Genomic DNA, 24,954 nt, shown 5'->3' with positions numbered 1-24,954 from the left:
ATATTTTAATCCTAGGCAACAATGATACATTTGTGCTACGTTTTTTTATCTTATTGCAAACTCTGCAACAGCCAGGACATTCTGCAATTGCTTGAAAGTGCCTGGTGTGAGGTGTGTCAGACTGAAAGTGTAAGGTGAAGCCTGTACTTAATTCCTGTGTGTGTCTCAAAAAGCGAGGTAGGACCTCCCTCAAGATCTAAGGATGTCAATTATATATAAAGGGAAGGGGCCAGGTGGTAACCTTACAAAACACCTTTGTCATACCAGAGTGAAAACTGTCAGGAACAGTGCACTTACTACTCCGAAGGAAGGCAAATAAGGTAGCTCTCCATCATGACCTGTCTTTGCATGATAGTTGCAGTGATGCTAACCATGCTGATAACTGGAACTACAAGTCAAGAAGGTCCCAAGGGCCAGAGTGAAATGAAACTGAACACCATATATGATGTTCAAAAAGGCACCAAGCTTATTGTCCTGCGGGGAGCGCAAACTACTACTACAAATACCCGCGCTAAAAAGCCCTTCAACGTTCTTTGTGTGCCAATTATCAAGCACCGGTCTGGGATTTCCAGCACTAAAGGCAGTTATTTACGGGACACCAGTCACAATAAAGACACTGAGTCCGGTAAACCTCGGGTAAGTCCCCAGAAAGAGAGTGACAGTAGCAGTTTCAGCAATCAGAATACTACCAGCATCCCTAGGCAGTATTACCCCTGTAACAAAACTCAGAAGAAAAGCAGGGGAAAGGTTAGCTGTGCAGTTACAAATCATTATCATTTTAACAGTCAGGTATTACATGATAACGCTGCTGCTTATCAGAAACAAAACGTAAAAACTATCAGCGCTGGAAGGCATAGGGGTATCAGCGGTTCTGCTAGCACCTCTAGCTTCATCAGTGAGGGGAGTAAAGGGTATGGCAGTAAAACAGAAACAGGGCGTGAACAGCATAACAGTCAAAAGATCAGTTCAGATTATCCTTCGAGACCCCTTATATTATCGAAGCTGCGAGGCAGGAGGCATGCCGACAGTTCTACCAGTGTGGGGCAGCCAAATCTCAGTCGTCATGCGTCCGATGCCCAGGGTATCCTGGAGTACGTCACCAGGCAGCAGAAACACGGAAGGCAAAACACCACCGACAGTAGTGAAGGGTGGGGAATCGGCCATAATAGGGACAGTAAACTCAGTGTGAACCACACACTAATCAACCAAACCTGGAGGAAAACAAACAGCACTACTGGCACCAGTGACAAGAAAGTCGATCAGATCATCGACTACCCAAGGCGGAATCTTCCCTGCTTTAGCACCCAGCTACACCCAAAGCAGAGAGGATGCCTTGAAGGCAGTAGAGGGACCAGGTGCGTCACTGAAAGAAATGACACAGATAGCAGACATGAACTGCCTAACCGAAAGGATGCTGCTATAGACAGCACAGAGCATCAATACCCCATCGACCAGAACGGCAGCATCAATGAACGTGATGTCCAGAGCCACAAGAAGTGCAACCAGCAGGTAAGAAGAGAATTCAGTGATGGTTGGGTCAGGACAGAACACTCGACAGCCGTTTTTACTCCTGCAGAAATCACAACTGCAACAGTGGACAAGTGGAGGGGCAGACTGCGCCAAGCACGCATCAAGGGCGCAGGCAGCACATCAAAAGGTGAACCTCTGACCACTGGGGCCACAGTCACCGCGTCAGTAGTGGAGAGCACACAGCAAAGTCGGGGGAGGCACACTCTCGGATTCGGGTTTTTCGGTGATCAGAGACCAGGTCAGAGTCACGACAGCAGCAGTCAACAACTCAGCAAGAAGAAAAACCAACGATCTTCCAACTACCTGGCAGGCCACGGGAAATTCAACTCGGACACAGTAAGTACCAAGCTGGTCTGGGAATAATATTCCTACAAAGCACTGCCTGTTCAGGGTCTAAGTTGTAACTTTTATAATGCATAGGACCTTATAATAAAGCGTTATGCCTTACAAGTCTATTTTAAACTTCAAAATATGTACTCTATGAAATTCGCATGGGGACTCCCTACTTGTGTGTGTGTGTGTGTGTGTGTGTGTGGACAAACGTGTAATTCTGTATCTTGAAAACGATTACAGCAGAAGGGATACGTTATTATGATATACTACATTATTTTAGACATTAAAGACAAAGCAAGTTGAAAAGTGACATTTATTTACAGTGCTTGAATGCTGTACATTCATGGCCTTGACTTCATAGGAGGGATGAAGAGATGAAAACAACACACAACTAACCGAATGTGATTTCACTGCGTGTGTGTGTGTGAGAGAGAGAGACTTCTCAACTGTCCAGATTTTCGCAGAATGTCCAGATTTTTGCCTCATATTTTTGGTATGTTCCTGAGAAAGTGTGTGGTTTTCTGGCAAATCACTGAGGATTGACGTCACTAAATAATAACTTGCATTTGAGTTTCAGCCTTCATATACTTCAAAAAATGCAAGTAACACAAATCCTGGTATTCCAGCTACTTTATAAGTTTATAAGAACAATATTTAAAATCTAACACTATTTTTGGACCCCCCACAATTATTTTAGTCTTTGTTAGTATTACGTTAGAGGTTGGTGTGTGTGTGTGTGTGTGTGTGTGGACGCACAGGTAAGAGTTTTCATACTGAACTGGGAATAGGGTTTATATGATGTACTGTGATATTCAGTGTTACACCAAAGCATTAACTAGAAGTTTGTGCTGATTAAGATAACAAGAGGACGGACGCTAAATTATGAATCATTAACTTTCTATTTTTTTTATTTGCAATTAACCAAACGTATTACACTGAGGCATTGACTATGCTCCTTACTAACGTTTAGAGCGGAACTCTATCTTATACCTGCAAATAATGTGTTTCTCACAGGATGACTGTGTTAAAATAAATTATTTTACTCACTAGGCTGGGATCCCCAGATTACTAATGGAAGTTGTGGAACGCTACTGCATTTGTAATTTGAGCATTACATAAACACAACCTTGTTAGGGTTACCACTTATTCCTATGTTTGCAGGACTGTAACTATTTTTGTACTTGGACAGTTGTGTCTACGCAGCCCCCCCCCCCCACAAAAAAAAAAACGAATTGCATCAAAGTGGTATGGGAAGTAGGATGATTACCCTGCATTATTTTTCATATGTTTTAATTCCTTTTGAACATTGCCACTCATTTCTAACAACTGCAACACACACACACACGCACACACACACACACACACACTATAAAAGACCTCTCAACTGCCCCTATTTTGGAGGAATGCTCCTATTCTCAGGCCTGATTACCCCTGCACAGGATGTACCTATAGGTATGTCCCTATTTTCAGGCTTGATTTACCCCTTCAAACAATTTTCTGAATCCCCCTCATCACAAATGATTTTTGAAACTATCAAGTATGCAGAAAATCCCACTACATGACCAACATATTAGTGACAACTATAATTTTAAGCAAGTGGACACACTTCTTACATATCCATTTATTAAGGAAAAATAAATGTCCTTGTGTAGTAGAATTTTGCAATACAATTAATTCAACTACAGATTTTACATTTTCTTTGATAATCTGCTAATATTTGTTTTCATCTGTTTTGTCACTCTGTTTTTAAACATGTTTCTGAGTAGTATCCCACATTACTACTGGAAGCAGGACTAGTTATTTGCTATGTGCTATTCACTTTTTATGCAAATCAGATACTCCGATTTTTGGCTGGATGTCCCTACTTTTTAAGGACCTTTTGTTCCTTTTTTCCCTGTTTTTGATGTTTTCTGGTTGAGTGGTATGATGTATGTGTCTGTGTGTATAGATATATTCATGTATGGACACTACCCAGGTATTCCATATACTGTAGTGACCAACTATACACTCATTCCAAAACACAGACTAATTTAGACTTGTCTCTTCATTCCAAGTTTGTTAGGGATCTGGGACCCCTGATACAGAAGGTGTGGCATATCCAGGAAGGAATGCTGCAGGTCTACTGTGAAAGAGCATAGACAATCAAATAGATATGCAGGTATTACTATTAAAACTTACCAGTAAGCCTATGACATCTGTGAGTGGTTGACAGATGGAAATTGGGAAGTTCTAAAAGTTAATTTTTTTAGACTTCTGATTTTTAGCAATTTCAAATAATACAGTCATCCACTTAATACCCAGACCCACAGCGCCATACTTAAAATAATTAACCCTTGTTTAATAGGGGGTCAGATGGCACTGCTGAATGTTTAAAGATGAGTATCAAAATGGATTCAAATCCTTGTTTAAACAAGGCAAGGCTGTGACATCTTTTTATTAAAGCGCACTGTAACTCATGTAGTAAGTGTGAATAAAATAGGAAAATGATTTTTGCCTCATTAATATGATATTCCTTAGTAAGCTGATTACTATATCACCCAGAATCTAACTGGTTTTGCTACCTAATAACTTATATCACCTTCTTAGTTATCATTTAGAAATAAGGCACACATCCCACTTCAGATATCTGAATGGATGGCTTATTACTGTACCATACTCTGTCTACACATTATTATTAATTTTAGATATCAGCTAAAATAAAGATTTATCAATGAATTTTCTGTAGCAATTGTTATTTATAATCCCCAAGTATAAAAACCTATGCGAACATAACTAGACGCGTTCCAGAGTCATCTGAAAACAGATAGCACCTATGACTGGCTGCCTTGCCCACAGGAGTCTGAGTGATTTTACAGTTAGTATTCACACAAGTTTTTTTGTGGGAGTTATGCCTTTCTTCTTACATTTCACAGATCCCACCCTTTGGGTACTACTTTTCCAGAATTACAGTCCATAACACATTAAAAGAACACATCCTCCTCAGCCCTGTCTTGGAAGAGATGATATCTGTGCATTACCCAGCTGTTGCTGCAGATTTGAAAATAATTGCTCCTGCACTGGTGTTACCACCTGTTCCTCTCTATGCAGGTCAGCCCTGCTTGGGCAGCAATGTCCTGGAAACAATGAAAAATGGCAGAGATTCTATGACAAATATATTTCTTGAGTTTCCTTTAATGGTAGCATAAAACGGTTTACTGTTGAAATTCATATAATCAACGATCATAATGTCAAATCATTACATTGAACATTCAAAATACTGAAAATAAGAATGTCAAAGTTTAAATGGTCGACAAACACCTGCAAACTAACACTAGTGTTTTTGCAGGGGGGCTGCACCCTCCCTGCACCCTCCACACCCCCTGCTACTTATATATTACAACTTTGAGATCTCACAACAGTACTGACATGGGTAAATCCATGCCTGTTGTCAACATAATGTCGACAGGTAATTTGCATGCACTTTCTGTTGACCAAATGAACTACTTAATATTCATGTATCAACCATACCTGTCGGTCAAATGAATGTTAGACCATATGAATGTCAACATTTTGATAGCAAACCATATAAAACAATTAGTTGCATCTGAAACATCAACTAGTACATGAACCAGCACATACAATTTTAGTTGTAGAAGAATGAGCATCCATTTTGACAATAAATGTGAAGTCCATTCTTTTGCACTGGCTGTAGATGTGTTTTTTCCTGCAAAATCTCAGATTTTCATTAAAAATCACACTTTGTGAATTTGAAATGGTAGCAACCTTACTAAAGCATGTTAAGCAGAGTGACATGCTTCCCTCCTTCAAAACTACCCTTGACGACTGATGGCATTCTTGGCCTCCCATGGTTTGCCCTCTTGGAAGTATGTGTGTGTGTGTGTGTGTGGGGGGGGGGGGGTATGTGTTGAGGGTGACTTTTGGCAAGGCACACATGGTCTTCATTCTTACATGCCTTGTAGTTTGTATGATCCTATGATGCTAGTTTCTGTCAGTCATACTCCCTCCTCCCTTTTACAGCCCTCTTCTTGAGTCCCACTCTTTCTACCTTTCCTGTCATGAATCTGTTGGACCAGATCAAGGTTTGATATCTCCTTTATAATGGCTTATCCTGATTGTATTTATTATTGTTCCTTGGTCTCCTCTTACTTATTCTAGAAGCCTTTGACACTCTTCAGAGCTTCATGCTTCCTGCACAAGCACACACACGTATGTATAAAGATCTAGGCATACATGCCTATGTACATCCACACACACATATATGCCAAACATCTACATCACATGTTCATGTGTATGTGTGGGCTTCCACTATGAGTGGATGAAGGCAAATGTATTAAGGATCAGAATCTCTGAATTACATTCGCCAAAAAAATAAATAAATAACTGCCGAAAAACACTTTTTAAAGTTTTTTTTTTTGCAGGGGGGCAAGACCCTCACACACCCTGAACTTATATATACCAACTCTATGGTCTCACCAACTCAAAAAAGGGGAATTTCTCCCCAAAAGGGAGTCACTTCCAGTGCAACTCACTGACAGTGATTTCCAATGGGGGAGCTCCAATCATTGACAGGTTGACCTTTGGGCAACTGAAGCTCGAGTGGTCTGTCTTCATCCACCAGTAGGTTAAACGTTTGTACACACATGCATGTGAGCATGTTGGGGGGGGGGGGTGACTGCATATGCATTCACACGTGCCTTGCACATACAGCTGACATTGTCATTCTTGTCACTTCTGAAAAAAGGAAAGAAAATGGAAATCCACTGATGCACTTTCAAATCCTTTTTGCAGCCCCCCACACACAGACACATGCACATGCACCCCCTGCTTCTTTCATTTACTAATTTAGAGATGACTGTATCTTAAAGTAAGGAGAATACTCCAACAATAAGGCAACTTAGGACTTGGTGCACATGCCTGTACATACACACTCTGGAAATTCTGCATTTCTGAGGATTGCAATTATGGGCCTTGGAATTTCGACAGGTTTTCACAGAAAAATAGACATGTAAGTAAATACATGCAGAGACGTACATTTGCAAAGTCACTTCCTTCATGCCATTGCTCTGACATATGCAGCAGAGAGGTTTATTCCCACTGTGATCAATACACCAAGGTCTTTTTCCTTATTATGCAATGTTTCCCAGCAGTGTTTATGTTCACCTTCAAACGTAACAACTGTCTCCTCACCAAGCTGTTTTTTAGCCACAAAATGACTCTGATCTGGGAAATCACACACGTCATATCAGATGTTTTTGTTTTACTTACTTGTTACAATTAAGACTGAAACATTCAGATATGACTGTATTGCTGCATATTTTTTTATCTCCTTGGGCATTGAAGGAAAGTACATGTGGTCATATCTTTCAGTAACATTGCATATAATGTGCCAAATATATAATATTACTAGTCAGTCAGTATATTGTTTCAGTGAATATCTCCTCCCAGACAGTGGATGAATAAATACATTATTGTGTCTAATGTATTGACAAGCCTTACAATGTCTACAGGGGAATGTCCCCTGTCGTCCCATGACAGGTTTCCTAGCCCCCTGTTGGGCAGTATATAGCAAATCTTTTAAGTTCTTATAACGCTTAAAACAGAATGTGGGTTCCTGAGTTATTAATTCCTTAACCTTATCATCTGTTAGTAAGATTTTCCAGTTTTGGCGAATGATGTTACTTACACCTTCCACATCGTTACTATAATTCAAAGTAACTTGTAGGGGCTGCCTTCTCATATCTACCACCCTATCACTCACTTGTACATTTCCAATATAAGTTGCCTGATGAAGTTTGCTTATGAAGTAAACAAAAGCGCTAACTTTACTTTCAGCTGGTTTGGTGTGGGTTTTTTTTGGCCTCTTTTTGTATTTATTAGTTTTTGTCTTTTTCTCATTTTATTTTTATTGTAGTATTATTATTATTATATTAAATTACTGATTTTACTCAGCCTGGTGGTTCAGATCATCATTCTTTTGCTGTTGGCTTTTTGATGTTAGATGGTTTATTATTTGTGAACATCATAAACTTGTTTTTTTAGCATTTAGCAGTAGTTTTGCAGATTTTAGTGAGGCTTCTAGTTAAAAGAAAGATTTTGAGTTATTTCTTGTATTTTTTTTCAGTGGAATGGGCATGTGTTATTAGTGTGGAATCAACAAAGTATTGTATAATTGTTCTACAATCAACTACTTTATTTATTTAATTTATGAAAATGTTGAAAAGAAGGGGCAGAGGACTGAGCCTTGCGGGACTCCTAGGTTGTTGGGTAAGAAGGATAAGTAGGTGCCTTTCCAGAATACAGACTGAATCCTGTTAAAGAGGTAGCTGGTGAGCCATGATATAACTGAGACAGAGAGTCCAAAAGTGGTGAGTTTTGTCAGCAGAAGTTTTTTGGAGACAGTGGTGAATGCTTAAGAAACGTCGTTAAGGATGCAGTTAGTGAGTGCTGATCAAGGTGAGTGTAAGGTGCATTAAGGAATGACAAGATGGCTGTGTCTTTGCTTTGGCCTGGTCTAAAGCCATTTTGTGTGGGGCAGAGGAGATTGTTGGCAATTAGATGGTATAGTAATTTCTTGTGAATAAATGTTTCTAGTATTTTGGAGAAGGAGGACAGAATGACAATAGGTCTGTGACTGGATATGGAATAGTCTTGGCAACGTTTGAGAGTAGAGATAATATTTGATTCTTTCCAAACTAAGGTACTGCATTCCATTGCAATGACTGTACTGATAAGGATGGCTATCGGATAGGCTAGTGGGTCAGGAGCATTTCAAATATATTCTGATGGGAATTGATCTGGGGCAAGTGTAGTTGGTTTCAGTGTGCTGAGAAGACTCTTGATATGAACAATGGGGACAGGGTGAAGGGTGGAGTTATTTGTGAGAATGTGATATGGATTTAGTCTATTAGAGGTTGTAGCTATTTGTTAGTGGTTTCCCAAAGGTGGGTTATTGTTGCTAAAGTTAGTGGTGTAAGTAACAAGCTGGCTGTCTAGGTAAAGAAATCTTTGGTTTTGCATGTGAGGTTAAAGTTAGTTTTACCTAGGATTGGGTTTTATTGACTGTTTTTTCCTGGTTTCATGAGTTTATTGATAGTCATGCAGAACTGTTTAGGATTATTAGAGGTAGTCATTTATAGATTATGGTAACACGTTTTCCTTTTCATTCTGTATTGCATTTTTGATATCTATACTGCTGAAGGGTTACAGAAGAGTTGTTTAGTTTCCATGTTCTCCAAGCTTTGTCTCTCAGTTTCATCAGTTTTTGACATCTGAGGACACCCATGGGAGGGTCGCTTTTAACTTTCCTTGTATGTGATTATGTGTGTAGGGGGTGGGCTATACATTTTAGTATGGTTAAAAAAGTGCTGTTAGAAAATGTGACAGGATCATCTAGGAGAAGGGTTTTTATAGATTGCCAATTACATTGCTTGAGTAGGGTACTATAGTAAGTGGCAGAGAAGTGTTTTTTTGTTTTTGGTAGTCTTACAGGTAACCAGATAGCATAAGTAGGGTTGGGATCACTAACAAAGTCAGAGAGAACTCCAGAGAGAGAGAGATAGGTAGGATTACTTGTAAACATCCAGTCAAGTAGGCTATGTTTGTTTAATGTTTTGTCTATCTTTTTAGGGGTAGAAATTATTTGATGAAGGCCATAAAGATTAATAGATGATTGACAACTGTTGTTTTAATTTATTGGAGGAGATATCATCATAACACACTGTTCCACACTTCACATACATGACATTGCTGATCTCTGTTTTACACACATGTACACACAAACACACATGCGTGCGCACACACACACACACACACACACACACACACACACACACACACACACACACATATCTAGGCAGTGTCAGGTGGGGAGTTTGACTGGGTCAGTACACCTGTCAAAGAGTAATGCAGGTGTCCTAAGGCGAGCTCTGGGAGGACAGAAACCTCCCATGGAGCAGAAGGGCAAAAGCTCGCTTGATCTTGATTTTCAGCATGAATACAGACTGTGAAAGCAGGGCCTCGTGATCCTTATATATATATATATATATATATATATATATATATATATATATATATATATATTTTTTTTTTTTTTTCCATACAATTCTCTTCTTCACTGCACAGGCAAATGCTTCCTGAGAGAATGTAGACAACAGGCTGCACTGACAAAGGCATTCCCATTTTGCTTGTAGTTTGCTTATGTATTTTGTTTATGCATTTGTTAACTGGGTGAGCTCACTGGACAAAGGTGATCATTTTAAGGGTCTAACTGGGAAACACTGGCTGAATAAGTTACTTGCTCAGGGTCACACAGAAGGCAAATGGAGATGGAAGAAATCAAACCCTGTACCCTTGGTTAGAGGAAGCAGCTTAAAGACTTAATTCTGTTTGCTATCTGCCAGACTAGCCTGGCAGTATCGGATAAGTATACATGAATATATGATGTATACGTTTGTGTGTGTGTGTGTGTGTGTGTGTGTGTGTGTGTATGTGTGTGTGTGTGTGTGTGTGTGTGTGTGTGTGTGTGTGTGTGTGTGTGTGTGTGTGTGTGTGTGTGCGTCCAAGTGCATGTGTGTGCGTGTGTGAGTGTGTGTTCATGCATGCATGTGCTTGAACGTATGTGAGCATACACAGTCATTAGTCAGATAAACAGCTGGTAGAACAAATCAGAACATAAATGCTTATAGACCAGTAGAAGACCTGCACATTGGCTGTACTCAAATATGTGATCACCTTAAGCATGAACAGAAATTTATGCAGCATTCATTTTCATGTTCAGGTCTTGCATTTTACAGGAAAATACTCAGTGTATGCTAGTTGTTGCGACACAGCTCAAGTACAACAACAGAACAAAACTGTTCTTTGTCATATATCATACAGGGGAAGCGTAAACATGTAATACAAGAGCAAATTACAGCAACAGTTATTATCCAGTCCAACATTTTAGCATTCATGTGTTATAATTAGCATTTTCCATGCATGGTCTTTACAGTATTTAAGCAATTTAAGGGAACAATAACATTTTATTGGAAATTATGCTTGCTCACACATTATTGTTAAAAAGGCTAGAAATAATGATTTCTTGCCATAGAGCATAGACAGTTATATTCATCTGCGAGGAAAATTAATTGCATTTAATTCACATTTATGATTGACCTTTTCTGTTTATTCATATAAGCAAGTACTATAACAGACCTGTCTTTTGATTTTTATCCTTTTTTGCAGCACTTGTGTGCAGGGATTCAAATGAAGTCTTGTAGGAAAAACTCAGACTGTGATGGATGCTTGGGCCTGTATACTTGCAACATCTCCAAAGGAAAATGTGACTTCAAAAGTGTCACCAGGAACACAGGTACTGTGTTTCAAGATAAAACCTCTCTCAGGTAGATGACAAATGTTATGAGTAAGAGGGGGTGTCCTTAAAAATACGCAAAGTGCAGCCAGGTGAGCAGAATTATGGGAGTATATTACTTCATAGCCTACAGTTTAGCTTATAAAACATTGGGGCAATTGCGTATAGCAATAAGCATTGTACAATTGAATAACAGATGTGTGCTTTTACAAGGCAGGCAGACATGAAAACCAAAAATGAAATTTATGTCTTTTTCGATATAATGATTTGCTATGTTTTAAAATAAGCACACAAACACAATTGATCAGATAAAAAATATGTAAATGTTGACAGGAGAACATATTTTAATTGAAAAAGTAAACTGGGAAAATGTATTATTTCAGTGAAAATTCTAACAGTAACAAGTGTAACACCTGAAATAAAGTAGGGAGCAGGTTGGGTTGCTGAAATATGCTTTATCAAGCCATATTTCACTGAGCACTTGTGTGATTCTGGATGCAAGGATTGCTTCACTAAATATGGGCACTTATAGCTGTGAAATTTCCTGCAAAAAAAAAAAAAAATACGTGGATTCGAATGGTAAGAAGCACTGCTCCCATAGGAGCAAGGAGTTATAGTTTATACTAATTAAAACTTCTTCTAGAAAAACAAGTTTGGGGAATTAGACTTGATACTCAACTTGATGAACTATGATGCCCTTGTAATATTCCCAGAGATCTGCTGAGTTAACTTTGGACCTGTTTAAACTTGTTAAACTTGTTAAATTACGGAAATAGAATCAGTAGAGTAAGTAATTATGTTAATAGAAAACTGGAGGTGATAATTAGGCACTTCCAGGTAGGGTTAGCAAAAGTTATGTATAGGCACCAGGGTGATGTACTATTATATTTCATACCTTTGGTTAGAATTGTGTTTTCTTTTATTGTTTTGATCTTTCTTCTATCAGACCACATGCAGAAGACAAATGTAGGAAGAAGATGACAAAATGCTGAAAGACTACTGAATCTTTGTTCTTGAACCACAAAGTGAGTTTCTGGCAGTTAAAAAATAGCATATATAAGGGTTAGTTAAGAAATAAACATAAGGATACCTGAGGTTACTATCAAATGTCCCAGTGCAGGAAATATCAAGCTAGAGCAGCTGAATGTATACAGACTGTTATGGGGGAGGGGTGACTGTAAAGATCCTTCAGTCATTATTCAAGTTAGTTTGAAATGAGCATGACGATTATTGTCATATGCTTATGATGTATTTGTATTATAATTTGATACAAATGTATATTTAAATTGTATTGCTAACATAAATAGAAAATAAAAAAAAAATGCACAGCTATATGTCATTCATACAATTTTCACTGCATTTCATATCGGGGGCTTAAGTTATTTTATTAATTTATTCATGCAGTTAACCAGACATGTCACAAGTATCCATTTTCAGCAATGGCTTATCAGGAATATAACAGCTATATGATAACTTTTACAGTAAGTCTAAACAGCGTGAGTCAACTTCACTGAAAATAACCTGCATCAATCATTGACGTTGCCCTTTTCCCTATTGGTACTGTGGCCTTGGAATTTTTAGTTGGAGTTCTCTAACCACATAGGGGGTGCAGGGGCAGTCACTCAAGAAAGACAAAAAAAACTTTCTTTATAGACTGCTGAAAGTGTTTTTTTCAATGATTTTAATTTATAGTATGTGAATTTGTCTAGACTACCTTTGGTGTATTGACATAAGTCTACCTGATCAAGACAATGGAATAAATAAACAAATAAAAAAAAGTAGCAAATGAAAGCAGAATCTAGCACTATTTACAAATAACATTACACTCATTATTATAGATTAGTTCATAAAGAAATAAAACACACAGAAACAGGTAAAAATTGAAAAAGCCACAAACATATAAATTTCATGTTCTATGTTTTGTAACCATTTGCCTTGATTAGTGATACTGTTAAAGAAATGGGTAATGGGTTTTAGTAATGTAACGTGCAGAGTTAGGAACAAGGGCAGGGGTAGGGATAAGGTTAGGGTTAGGGTTAGTACACGAGTAAGTTGGCAGTGGGCAAAATTCAGCAATTTAAAATCTTGAAAAGATTCTGACATTATATATTTTTACGATATACCTTTAAACATGCGTTGCACATGCATGCCTTTTAATGGTGTCACTGATCTCAGTACCTTTCTTGATATATGAAGTGTTCTTCTGCACATACCGCTAAGTGCAAGAAAGCTGGACAAAGCCAAAAAATAATGTCTGTGTGTGTGTGTGTGTGGGGGGGGGGGGGGGCAAAGGCCAAGAACAGATTTTAAATGTTGTTCTGATAGACTTAGAAAGTTGCTATAATATAGCAGAATTTGGCATTGGTACTGCAGTGTCAGTATTAAAAATGAGTTCAAGCACTTGGAGTAGGAATAGAACCCAGATTCTTCTCTTCTCTTCTTCTGTTTCCCTTTCGGCTGTTCCTGTTAGAGGTTGCCACAGCAAATCATCTCTTTCCATTTCTTCCTGTCCTCTGTATCTTGCTCTGTCACACCAACCACCTGCATGTCCTCTCTCACCACATCCATAAACCTTATCTTAGGCCTTCCTCTTTTCCTCTTACATGGCAGCTCCATCCTTAGCATCCTTTTCCCAATATGCCCAGCATCCCTCCTCAGCACATGTCCAAACCAATGCAATCTCGCCTCTCTGACTTTGTCTCCAAACCGTCCAACCTGACCCGACCCTCTAATATACTGATTCCTAATCCTGTCCATCCTTGTCACACCCAGTGCAAATCTTAACATCTTTAACTCTGCCACTTCCAGTTCTGACTCCTGCCTTATTGTCAATGCCACCATCTCCAACCCATACAACATAGCTGGCCTCACTACTCTCTTGTAGACCTTTCCTTTCACTCTTACTGGTACCAGTCTGTCACAAATCACTCCTGACACTCTTCTCCACCCATTCCACCCTGTTTGTACTCTCTTCTTCACCTCTCTTCCACACTCACCATTACTTTGAACTGTTGATCCCAAGTACTTAAACTCATCCACCTTCGCCAACTCTACTCCCTGCATCCTCACCATTTCTCTATCCTCCATGTCATTCACACACACATATTCTGTCTTAGTCCTGCTGACCTTCATTCCTCTCCTTTCTAGAGCATATCTCCACCTCTCCAGGGGCTCCTCAACCTGGTCCCTACTCCCGCTGCAGATCACAATGTCATCTGCAAACATCATAGTCCATGGGGCCTCCTGTCTGATCTTGTCTGTCAACCTGTCCATCACCATTACAAATAAGGAAGGGCTCAGAGCTGATCCTTGATGTAATCCCACCTCCACCTTAAATGCATCTGTCACTCCCACTGCAGACTTCACCACTGTCACACTACCCTCCTACATATCCTGTACCACTCTTACATATTTTTCTGTCACTCCTGACTTCCTCATACAATACCACAACTCCTCTCTAGGCACCCTATCATATGCTTTCTCCAAGTCCACAAAGACATAATGCAACTCCTTCTGACCTTCTCTATATTTCTCCATTAACACTCTCAGAGCAAACATCGCATCTGTAGTGCTCCTTCCTGGCATGAAACCATACTGCTGATCATTAATCATCACCTCCCTTCTTAACCTAGCTTCCTCCACACTTTCCCATAACCCCCTCTGTAGTTACTACAGCTCTGCACATCACCCTTATTCTTAAAAATAGGTACAAAAAGACTTTTTCTCCACTCCTTAGGCATCCTCTGACTTTCCAAGATTTCATTAAACAATCTGGTTAAAAATTCCACTGCCATTTCTCCTAAGCACATCCATGCTTCCACTGGTATGTCATCTGGACCAACAGCCTTTCCATTCTATATCTTCTTCATAGCTGTCCATACTTCCTCCTTGCTAATCTGTTTCACTTCCTGATTCACTATCCCCACATCATCCAACCTTCTCTCGCTCTCATTCACTTCATTCATCAACCCCTCAAATTACTCTTTCTATCTGCTCAACACACTCTCCTAACTTGTGAGTACATTTTCCTCACTATCCTTTATCACCCTTACCTGCTGCACATCTTTCCCAGCTCGGTCCCTCTGTCTAGCCAATCAGTGCAGGTCCTTTTCTCCCTCTTTAGTGTCCAACCCTTCATACAACTCTCCATATGCCTTATCCTTAGCCTTCACCACCTCTCTTTGCCATGCTTCTCATCTCCTTATACTCCTGTCTACTTTCTTCATCTCTCTGACAATCCCACTTCTTCTTCGCCAGCCTCTTCCTCTGTATACTCTCCTCTACTTCCTCATTCCATCACCAGGTCTCCCCGCCCTCCTTCCTCTGTCCAGATGTCACACCAAGCACCTTTCTAGCTGTCTCCTTTACCATCTGTTCTGATCCTACAAATTCAGAGGAAAGGGTGCTACAGTGGTACAAGCACATTTCTGTGACAGTTTTCCCTGTGCTAAAAATCTTAAACTGTTATAGCTAGTAAGATGTAGTAGCACAAGAGATAAGTTCTTTAAAAATACATTTCAAAATGCCATCTAAACCCAACATGTGATATGAGGAATCAGAATAGCAACTAAATGTAACAGAGGGGAAGAAGACACTAAGTTTATATATATATATATATATATATATATATATATTTATTTATATAAATATATTATATTTATATAAATATATATATTTAACACCTTCTTTACTGAAGCCATTCAATCACTTGCCAACTCATTACCACTTGTGTCCTCCAATCTGCTTTCCTCCTCTACTAACCTACCGCCTTCATTTCAACCACAACCTGTTCCTACATAGCTAATCTGTACCCTTCTTCAAAAACTTAAACAATCTGCCCCCTCTGCTGACCTATTACCAGCCGAATACCTTAAAATTGCAGCAAAATCAATAGCCTATCCCATTTCTATCCTAATAAATAGAACCATAACAGAAGGCACCATCCCATCCATTTGGAAAATCTCCCATATAATCCCCTTACACAAAGATGGTAAAGCAACAGAACTCTCTAACATTTGTCCAATTGCCCTACTCTCTCCCTTAGCTAAAATTATGGAAAAATGCATCCACCGTCAACTATTAGACCACCTTCTCCAAAATAGCCTATTAGCAAACTCTCAGCATGGCTTTAGACCTTTCCATAGCACTACCACTGCCCTCCTATCATTTTCTGACCACATTAACAAAAAACGTAACAATAACACTTTTTCTTCTGCAATCTTTATTGATCTCTCAAAAGCATTTGACATGGTCAACCGTCAATTACTGTTAAATATACTTAAGTCCCTCTCCCTTGATACACAGGCACTACTGTGGTTCAAGTCCTACTTAGATAACAAGCAACAAGCAGTGCTTTGGGAAAATAGTCTAACCACCTTCCTGTCACCCTTGGTGTACCCCAAGGTTGTATATTGGGCCCTCTTCTATTCTCAATTTTTATTAATGATCTGAATGTAAACATCCCTCAAGCTACATGCATACAATATGCAGACAACTCCACATTAATATGCTCTGCTCCTTGTCCATCTGAACTGCAGTCCCTCACCCAAAATGTCTTTGAATTAGTAGAAAAATTGTTCTTACAGTGCTGTCTCCTCCTTAACCCCAAGAAGACTAAATTATTGTTCATCACTCCCACACAAAAGTCCACCCCAATTGACTTCATTATCAAATCTATTAATGGCACGGCCATATCTCCTGACACTACCACCAAACTCTTAGGAGTAACAATAGACCATAACCTTAACTACGATACTCATATCAATACCACAATAAAATCATTCAACAGAAAACTAGGCTCCCTCTATAAGATTAAACCCTTCCTTACTCACATAGTTAGAACTACTATTGCCCACACCCACCTCATCTCAACTCTCCTCTATGCCTCTCCTATATACACTAATCTATCAAAAAGCAACTTCAACAAGCTGGCAACATCCTACAATAACATTGCCAGATTTGCAACCAGCACCCATTTTAAAACCCACCACTGCCTAAATCTGAAACTACTGGGTTGGCTTGAGCTGTGAAATCAAATACAATTCCACCAACTTATTATTGCCCACAAGGCCCTTTATCATCCAAGCAATTCACCTATACTCATGAGTCTAATTACCCCATATAAAAATCTTACAAACCTACGCTCAGCAAATAAACTACTTGTATCTAGACAAAAACCCAACAATAAAGCAGGAGATTCTCTTTTCTCTAACTCTGTGGGAAAAATCTGGAACCTTCTTCCTGGTGAACTCACATCTCTTTCTTCAAATCCACTATTCAAAAAGAAATTCAAAATATACCTTACAACCCACTGGCTATGTCCTTGTACCAACCCAGACTAAGATTCCTCATCCTGTTATCCTCTTATTGTTATCAGTTAGCTACTTGAGACTGTTCAAAACCAATTCTTCTCAGATTCTATTACAAGTTAGGATGATCGTACCCAACAAGGGCCATATGAATATGTCACTGCCTTATAGATGAGTTACTGCCTTTTATATAATGTGTCCCTGACTTGTAAATAATTACCTGTTCTTCTCTGACATATACAACCTGGATATTGGAATGTAAAAAAAAAAAAAAAAAAACAACTTTGTTTTGTTTTTTGTTTATTATCTATCATGACTGTGTGGAGTCTGCATGTCCTCCCCACGGTTGGGTAGCGTTTGAAATACATGCATGCGTAAATGGGTGTGCCTTTGTTGAAGGCTGGGCATTGAACTGGCACCTCAGCGTTTTGTAAAAATCTACTGTAAATCATTAGCGGACCGGAGTTCCGCTGTGGCGACCCCTTACCAGGAAAAATCCAAAAGACAAACAACAACATCTATCATGACTACTGTGTTACCATGTAAACAGCTGTTTATGTACGACAAGTGAACTGTATCTGTAGTTGCAATATTCTGCATTGTTTTTATGTGCAGCTTTTCTCCCTGGGCCTCTACTGAAAATGGACATATATCCAGATAGACTAGCCCAGTCAATAAATGTAAGATAAATACATAAGTAAAAAATAAATAAATAAATATGCCGACGTGTAGAGGAATAATTTTGTAGGGGGGAAATAAAGTCAAGGAAGAAGAAATATTAATTTTTGGGGTATAGTTGTCCTTTTAAGGAAACTGTAGCATGACAGTCTGTCAGGACTGGATTGTGCTGCCATTGTTAGATACCACACTCACTCAGTATATAGCCACTTCTGCTGACTGAAGTCAGAAACATATTAGAGAGTGCAATCTACTGGAATCACCTTTTATGCAAAGTCACTTATACTGATAGAGAATAAAAAAGTCAGAGGAATAGTAGAACATCATAAAACAAATGACACGGATATTATTGAAAGGGAAACCAAATGGAAATGTAAACAAAACAGGATCCTACTTTGCTTGGCAACTGACACAACCCTGAGTCACATAACTTTAGTGCTATGGTTCTGAAAATGTACTGCTCTCCAGACAATATTATTTTGCCATTTGATGGCAGTGTACTCACTACCGTGCTTTAACTCAGTACATACAATCAAGATCTTGGTGCCACAGCAGAACATCCGCCTACTGTCATTGTACAAAAAGTTTATACTGTCCTCAAAATGAAATCACATACCAGATTTGTCGGCGCACAGAAAATCTATCTTGAGATCAGTTTTGATGCCATTTTTATGCACTGCACCTACCCAAAACATAACCAATTCTGTTAATAAAGTCAAAAAGTTCTCACAGTCAGTGATGTACTCAGATTATCTGCTTTGCAGGCTCATACATATGGAGACTATTAAAAGAAAAAAAGGAAGAACAGCATTAAATGAATGTCACTAATGTTAATAAAAGAGAAACCAAATGGACATTTCATAGGTTTAAATAAGCAACGATAACCATTAAATCCGCACTAATAAGTAACATCAATTTGTTAACCAGGTATGCCCACTGGATTCACAGAACCATTTCAGGGACAATCTGAGAGCAACGTTTGGTTAAGTGACTTGCTCAAGGTCACACAGTAGGTAAATGAGAGCTGAAGGAACCAAACCCTGTACAGTAGGAACTAGAGCCCCCAGCCTGAATCATCTGCACTAACTGATCATTGATCTGAGCTAGGTAACAACTAACTTTTCAAATAGTTCAACTACATAAAACATGAGTGAAAAGGCAACAGTTATTTTAAAAATCAGACTCATATGTAAAATTTTGCTAGAAGCTTAATGCATAAATTCAGGATGACACAAATTTATAAAACATAATATCACATAAATACTAAATCAGTTAAAAATTACCATGTAATATTCGACATTAAATTATATTAGAAACTAAAAATTCAGGTATGTCTTTGACCTTAATATACAAATAGGTCTTTATAATACTTTTGACTGAAATAATAATGTTACAGTCCCTTATCCAATGCAAAAAAGTCACAGCTGTATCAGCACATATAAATAACCCACAACCTGAAGTTTCCAAATACATCTGGAATATCTCTAGCTTCCCCTTACCAATGAATCACTGCAATACTGCACAAGCATAAAGAATTACCAGATCTTTCAAAAGATCCAGTGCCATTTCACACAGGACCTAAGAAGCTAAATTAGTTAGCCAGAATGTAATCTGCTGCATTGCTTGGAGTGACTACACATACACAGTGTGGGTATGCCACATTCCCAGTTAGGAACCATGCTGCAGAAATGTGCAGTAGTGACAAACAGTCACACCTCACACAAAGAACCTGCAGCAGACCTAATCCGGATAGGAGGTGGCAAAGCTACATACCACAGATGACAAATTCTCAAGTGGGATCAGGTAAAATATGGATAACATTTTTAAAAGAGTAATGCTTCTTCCCCTGCACTATCTTACTCAATCGTGCTAACCTTAACCATAACCCTAACCCTAGGTCTGCCCCTAATCCTAACCCTGCACATTACATTAGTAAAAATCCTTGCCTTAACAGTATCACTACGAAGACAACACTTGATCTCTTTGTTTGTAGCTGGAGTTTACTGATAAAGGATTTTTTTAGTGGAAGAGAAGTATTCAGTGTTTTAGGATTCAGTCTTATGAGTCACTCAGTGTTTTGTGAGTCTCTCTTTTTTTTTGCCCTACTATTTCGGATTTTTGAGTTTTCTAACTTTCATGATGTAATATGTATATATATATATATATATATATATATATATATATATATATATATATATATATATATATATAAACTTGGCATCTGTAAGGAAATGTAAATTCAGCTCACATTCTCTGATAATCTGCTCATAATGGTAGCCTGTATATGCCAAACATGTTACCCCTGAGGAACATGGCAGGTATTGTTTGGGGACTGTGGATTTCCAGGAACAGTATAGTGTGAATTATATTTGATATTGATAGTTTCACTTTATCAGTAATTGTATTTACCTAGTTATATTTATTTAATGCTTATGCACCTGATTATTTCAGCCTACAGTCAATTGGTTAGATCACTCAAGCTCATGTCGCAGTTGTACAAGAAGCATAAAAGCTCATGTTTTCAGATGCTTGTCCATCTTTTCCCCAAGACTCATAGATGCAAGATATCCCTATGTGTTCACTGCATAACTGTTCCAGTCTCCTAGACAAACAGTAAGGGAAGTGTTATATCACCTGACAGCAATCACTGTTTCTCTGAGGATGAGAATAATTAAGCTTTGGGGGTGGGGGGTGCTTACTACCCAAAATAATGTTACAAAGTTATTGCTTGTGCTCATATTACTGGTACTCCTCATGAGTTGAAGTATTTGTTGTATAAGTTGCTGAATACTCAAGCTCCCATGCAATATGAGTAATTATCACCAAGCTTTTGTATTATAAGCTTGGGTATCTTCAAACAGATGTAGTGCAACTGTTTACCACAGTTTTAGATTTATTTATTTACTTTTTTATTTATGTATGTATGCATTTGTTAACCATGGTTGAACATTGGTCTACATGGGTCAGATCATTCTAAAGCCGTACATTCAAAAACAAATGTGAAAAGTTAAACAGATTATTATGCAAAAAAAAATGTCACCTCGTGTAATATAGTCTAAATTTTTTCTTACATATCCTACAGGTTCGTTTCAACAGAGCCTTTTGACCACATGAAGCTTATCTTCCTCTTTTGTGTGTTGTTGGGATATGCACTGAAACAGAAAGCTTTCTTATTGCACTACAACTTGGAATCCTGCCTTTTTGTAAATAAGCATGAATGAAATTCTAAGCCAAGTCTTTATACTTGTCTGTTCTTCCTATTCTTCTGTGTGGACCCACATCCATCAGCACATGGCATTTGCCTGGGACAGATGGTACAATTCAGCTAAGATATGCCATTATATTTGCATCCAGCTTTGTCTCTTTTGAAAAAGCTATATATATTTACAGATACCCTCTCCTACTTAGCATTTAAAAAAGATGATAAAAATAACCTGTGGTGTCATATTTATACTAGAAGATAAAGCGTGCAATTTTACAAAGTGATGTATCACACACAGACTGAAGCCAACATGAAGATATATCACCCATTGCTGTGGATAACGTATATGCCATATTTTCAAATGCTCACATGCTGTGTGGCAGCCAGCCTGGGAAGGCAGTAATGTACACTGCTTCATACAGAATGACACAGCTCAGTGAAATAATACATGGTCTCTGTAAGCTGCAGGATCAGGTATGGCTAGGATGTGCACCTCCTAAAGGACTACTGCCAACATAAGAATTCATGTTGTACAAGTTTCATGCAATATGTCATGTTTTCATATACACATGTCAGTATCAGTAGCAAAGCAGGTTATATATTTTACTTTAATGCTGAAAGATTAACAGGTTGAAGGTTCTATCCCCACACCAGCTTCTTGCATGTTCCAGTACAGACACTGCAATTTAATATGAGGGGATGTGATGTATACCTGAAGTGTTGCCTTAGAGATGAGATGTTAAACTTGGGATTTCCTCTGTTGTGGAGGTAATTCACATGGATGTTAACATTCTCAAGCACTTGTCAATAAAGATCAAGGAATTTCCCTAGAACATCCACAAAAAAAGCACTAAAGGCACAGTGTGTTGTTTCCAGTCAACAAACTACACTAAGGGTCAAAGGCTCAGTATATCATATTTAGTACACTGTGCTTTATACACAGTTCCCCCAGTAAGGCTGGGATTGTACATACACTGGAAGAATGGCTGATATTACTCTGGTCCATCTCATTTTTGTTCAGACGTAACATTCATGCACAGCATATTCAATGGCACTTAAATTTCCATTAAAGTGGCAGAATAACTGCATTTGGTGATGAGGTGAGAATTTAACCAATGATAGGAAGTTACCTTAGATGTGGTGGGTTTTAGAGGATGCAAGGTATATTTAACAATCTGTTTAAAAGATGAACTTTATCTAATCATTTAATATGCATTGAAGGTCTGAAAGAGTTTGCATGTGGGATACAGTTTACATCCCTACTTCTTGGTACCAGTCCCTTTTATTATGGTTCAGGCTTTGAAAGTGAAACATAAAAAATGTCAGTCACTTATAGAAGATAAACTGCAACAAAAGAGAATACTTTCTGTTGTAGTTTTATTATACCTTTAAACAGTGTACTGAAAATACTGCATCAGTTAATCATATTAACCAAATTAAGAAGATATTTATTTCTGTGTATTTCACCTTGAATCATAATTATTCAGGAGATGAAGAAGTTTTCAGGCTGGACTGCCAAACAAAAGTTACCATTGAATGGTACATATCCAGTAATTAACAGGCGTTTAAGGTTCTGATCCAACTACTACCCGTCTAAAGTATAGACACACTTAGTGTATAGCTATTTATACCCCTAACAAATAAAATAAGAATAAAAGTTTGTTTTAAAATGTGTAGAAACAATATTTATTAGTTTGTAATGGTTCAAGAAGAAATTACACCCTAGACTTTAAGAATTATGACTAGTAATCTTCTTTTCTGTCACCAACTCATTCATATCATATTGTATCATATTAACTTATTTCATTTTCTCACAATCCTGTCTCAGAATATTCTGTATTTTTTCAACGTTTAAATGTACTATTACTTGCCACTTCCCATAATGCAATTTTAATATATACGGTAGGACATACATACAGTATGATACTCTGTGAGGACTGAAACATCTGGTCATTTTCAAAAGATTTTTAAATGTCTGTGCTACCCCTTACAACCCAGATATTCCTGTCTATAACACCAACAGTTCAAGTAGAGTGCAGTTTTTCAGAATAACGAAGTAGCAAGGTAGAGTAATATGATTTTATATAAACAGTTCCCATGTGTTTTACTATATAAATAATGAAATTGTAGCTTGATAACTATGCTGAGAGATTAATAATACATGTGCATAAAAGTAAGCCAGAATCTTAAATGTTAAATTTTATATACTTACGACAACACTAATGAGGAACTGGAGAATCAGGGTTACAATCAGCAACTTGCAGAAGAGGTTTTTATTATTCATGGGATGTTCAGTCTGTTATTATCTGGTGCCTCATGACATCATACATGCACTAGGAACATGATCTGCTGCTATATCACATTCTTTCATCTTCTAGGAGCCAAATCTGTTCCCACCTTTGGATTCCTCCTTCCCTGAGAAGGGCAGGGACTCTTTGCACGCCCATTCCCATCAAATTTCTGTCATTCCCTAAAAAGTGATTTTTTTTTTCACTCCCATTACATAAGTGCCACTAACTATTCCATTAGGGTTCTGAATGAGTACGAAGGTATACAAATCTTAAAAAACACATTGGTTATGCTCAAATCGTCTTACTAAATTAAATCTGCGAGCACACATAGATTCAGAGATTACAATGGAGAATATTGACATTTTATTATCTTATTTGAATTGCAGTGATAAAAGAGCTTTTGCAGCAAGCAGATTCTGCTGGATACATGCTATTATGTTTACCATTGCAAGTTAGCATTTACATTACTTTTTTACAAGTATGTCGTCTTCAGAGAAAAATAAAAAAAAAAGAGCCCATGTACTAAAACAGTACCACAGGAATTTAGTTGTTATTTTCACAATAGATAAACACGAGGATAAGCAATGAAAATAAATGTATATCAATTTCAAAATGTAAAACAACAATGGATATGTTGATATTCTGGCAGTGAATATTACTATTGAAAATAATGCCTGGTACTTTAATTTATTACCAATGCATATTTATTATTACATTAACATTTCTAATATTTTACACTTATTGTATTACATGATATGGATGTATGATAATGATATGAAATATATGTGTTCATGCTTCCACACTAAATTGTATTAAAAGGCAAATGAAGTTGCACCCATTTATAATTTTGCTTATTAGACAGAAAAGAAATGCTAAAATCAGAAAATCAGTTTTGTAGTTTCCTATAATCATTTATATGAAGTCTGTAAACTTATCTAGAATGTTCATTTGTTTCCTACAGTATAATTTCATAACTGTTTAACAACTGTACATTTGAAAATCACTTTTGGAAATGTATGGGTGGTCTGTATATACATTTTATTGCCAGGAAACAGTGTAACTGATGCCAGTTTAGAGTTGTATGCAAATGTTTTCTTTGCTATTTATAAAAAAAAATATTGTGATACTGAGGCTAATTTTGCACTGCCTTTTTCTTTTTGTTTTTCTTCATGTATGTGCTGATTATATTTGACACATATTGCGAAAACTATGTCAACATGTTACTTTTATCTAAGTGATGCAATAAAAAGTAGTTTGCAAATA

At 37.8% G+C, this 24,954-nt stretch overlaps 1 protein-coding gene across 2 annotated transcripts; it reads left to right on the top strand.

Annotated features, from left to right (window-relative positions):
• The first annotated feature begins 274 nt into the window (after window positions 1-274).
• On the top strand, window positions 275-24,954 carry LOC122815722. 2 transcript variants are annotated; one of them, XM_044088472.1, is made up of 3 exons: window positions 275-1,866; window positions 11,086-11,212; window positions 21,281-24,954. In XM_044088472.1, the coding sequence occupies exons 1-3, from the start codon at window positions 334-336 to the stop codon at window positions 21,310-21,312; spliced, it is 1,692 nt and encodes a 563-aa protein (XP_043944407.1). In that variant the 5' UTR covers window positions 275-333; the 3' UTR covers window positions 21,313-24,954. The 2 variants fall into 2 exon arrangements, with proteins under 2 accessions (XP_043944407.1, XP_043944408.1); XM_044088473.1 differs by lacking the exon at window positions 11,086-11,212.

Source organism: Protopterus annectens, chromosome 11.part0, assembly GCF_019279795.1.
Source record: "Protopterus annectens isolate FY-2018-M chromosome 11.part0, PAN1.0, whole genome shotgun sequence".
In the NCBI taxonomy this organism is placed as follows: domain Eukaryota; kingdom Metazoa; phylum Chordata; order Ceratodontiformes; family Protopteridae; genus Protopterus; species Protopterus annectens.
This window is presented reverse-complemented; position numbering and strand designations above follow the sequence as displayed.

Excerpts from the sequence above, each read along its gene's own strand:
- LOC122815722 (XM_044088472.1), top strand. The coding sequence starts at position 334 with ATGACCTGTCTTTGCATGATAGTTGCAGTGATGCTAACCATGCTGATA. Across the intron at positions 1,867-11,085 it reads GGAAATTCAACTCGGACACA|CACTTGTGTGCAGGGATTCA; the intron begins GTAAGTACCAAG and ends CCTTTTTTGCAG. Across the intron at positions 11,213-21,280 it reads AAGTGTCACCAGGAACACAG|GTTCGTTTCAACAGAGCCTT; the intron begins GTACTGTGTTTC and ends CATATCCTACAG.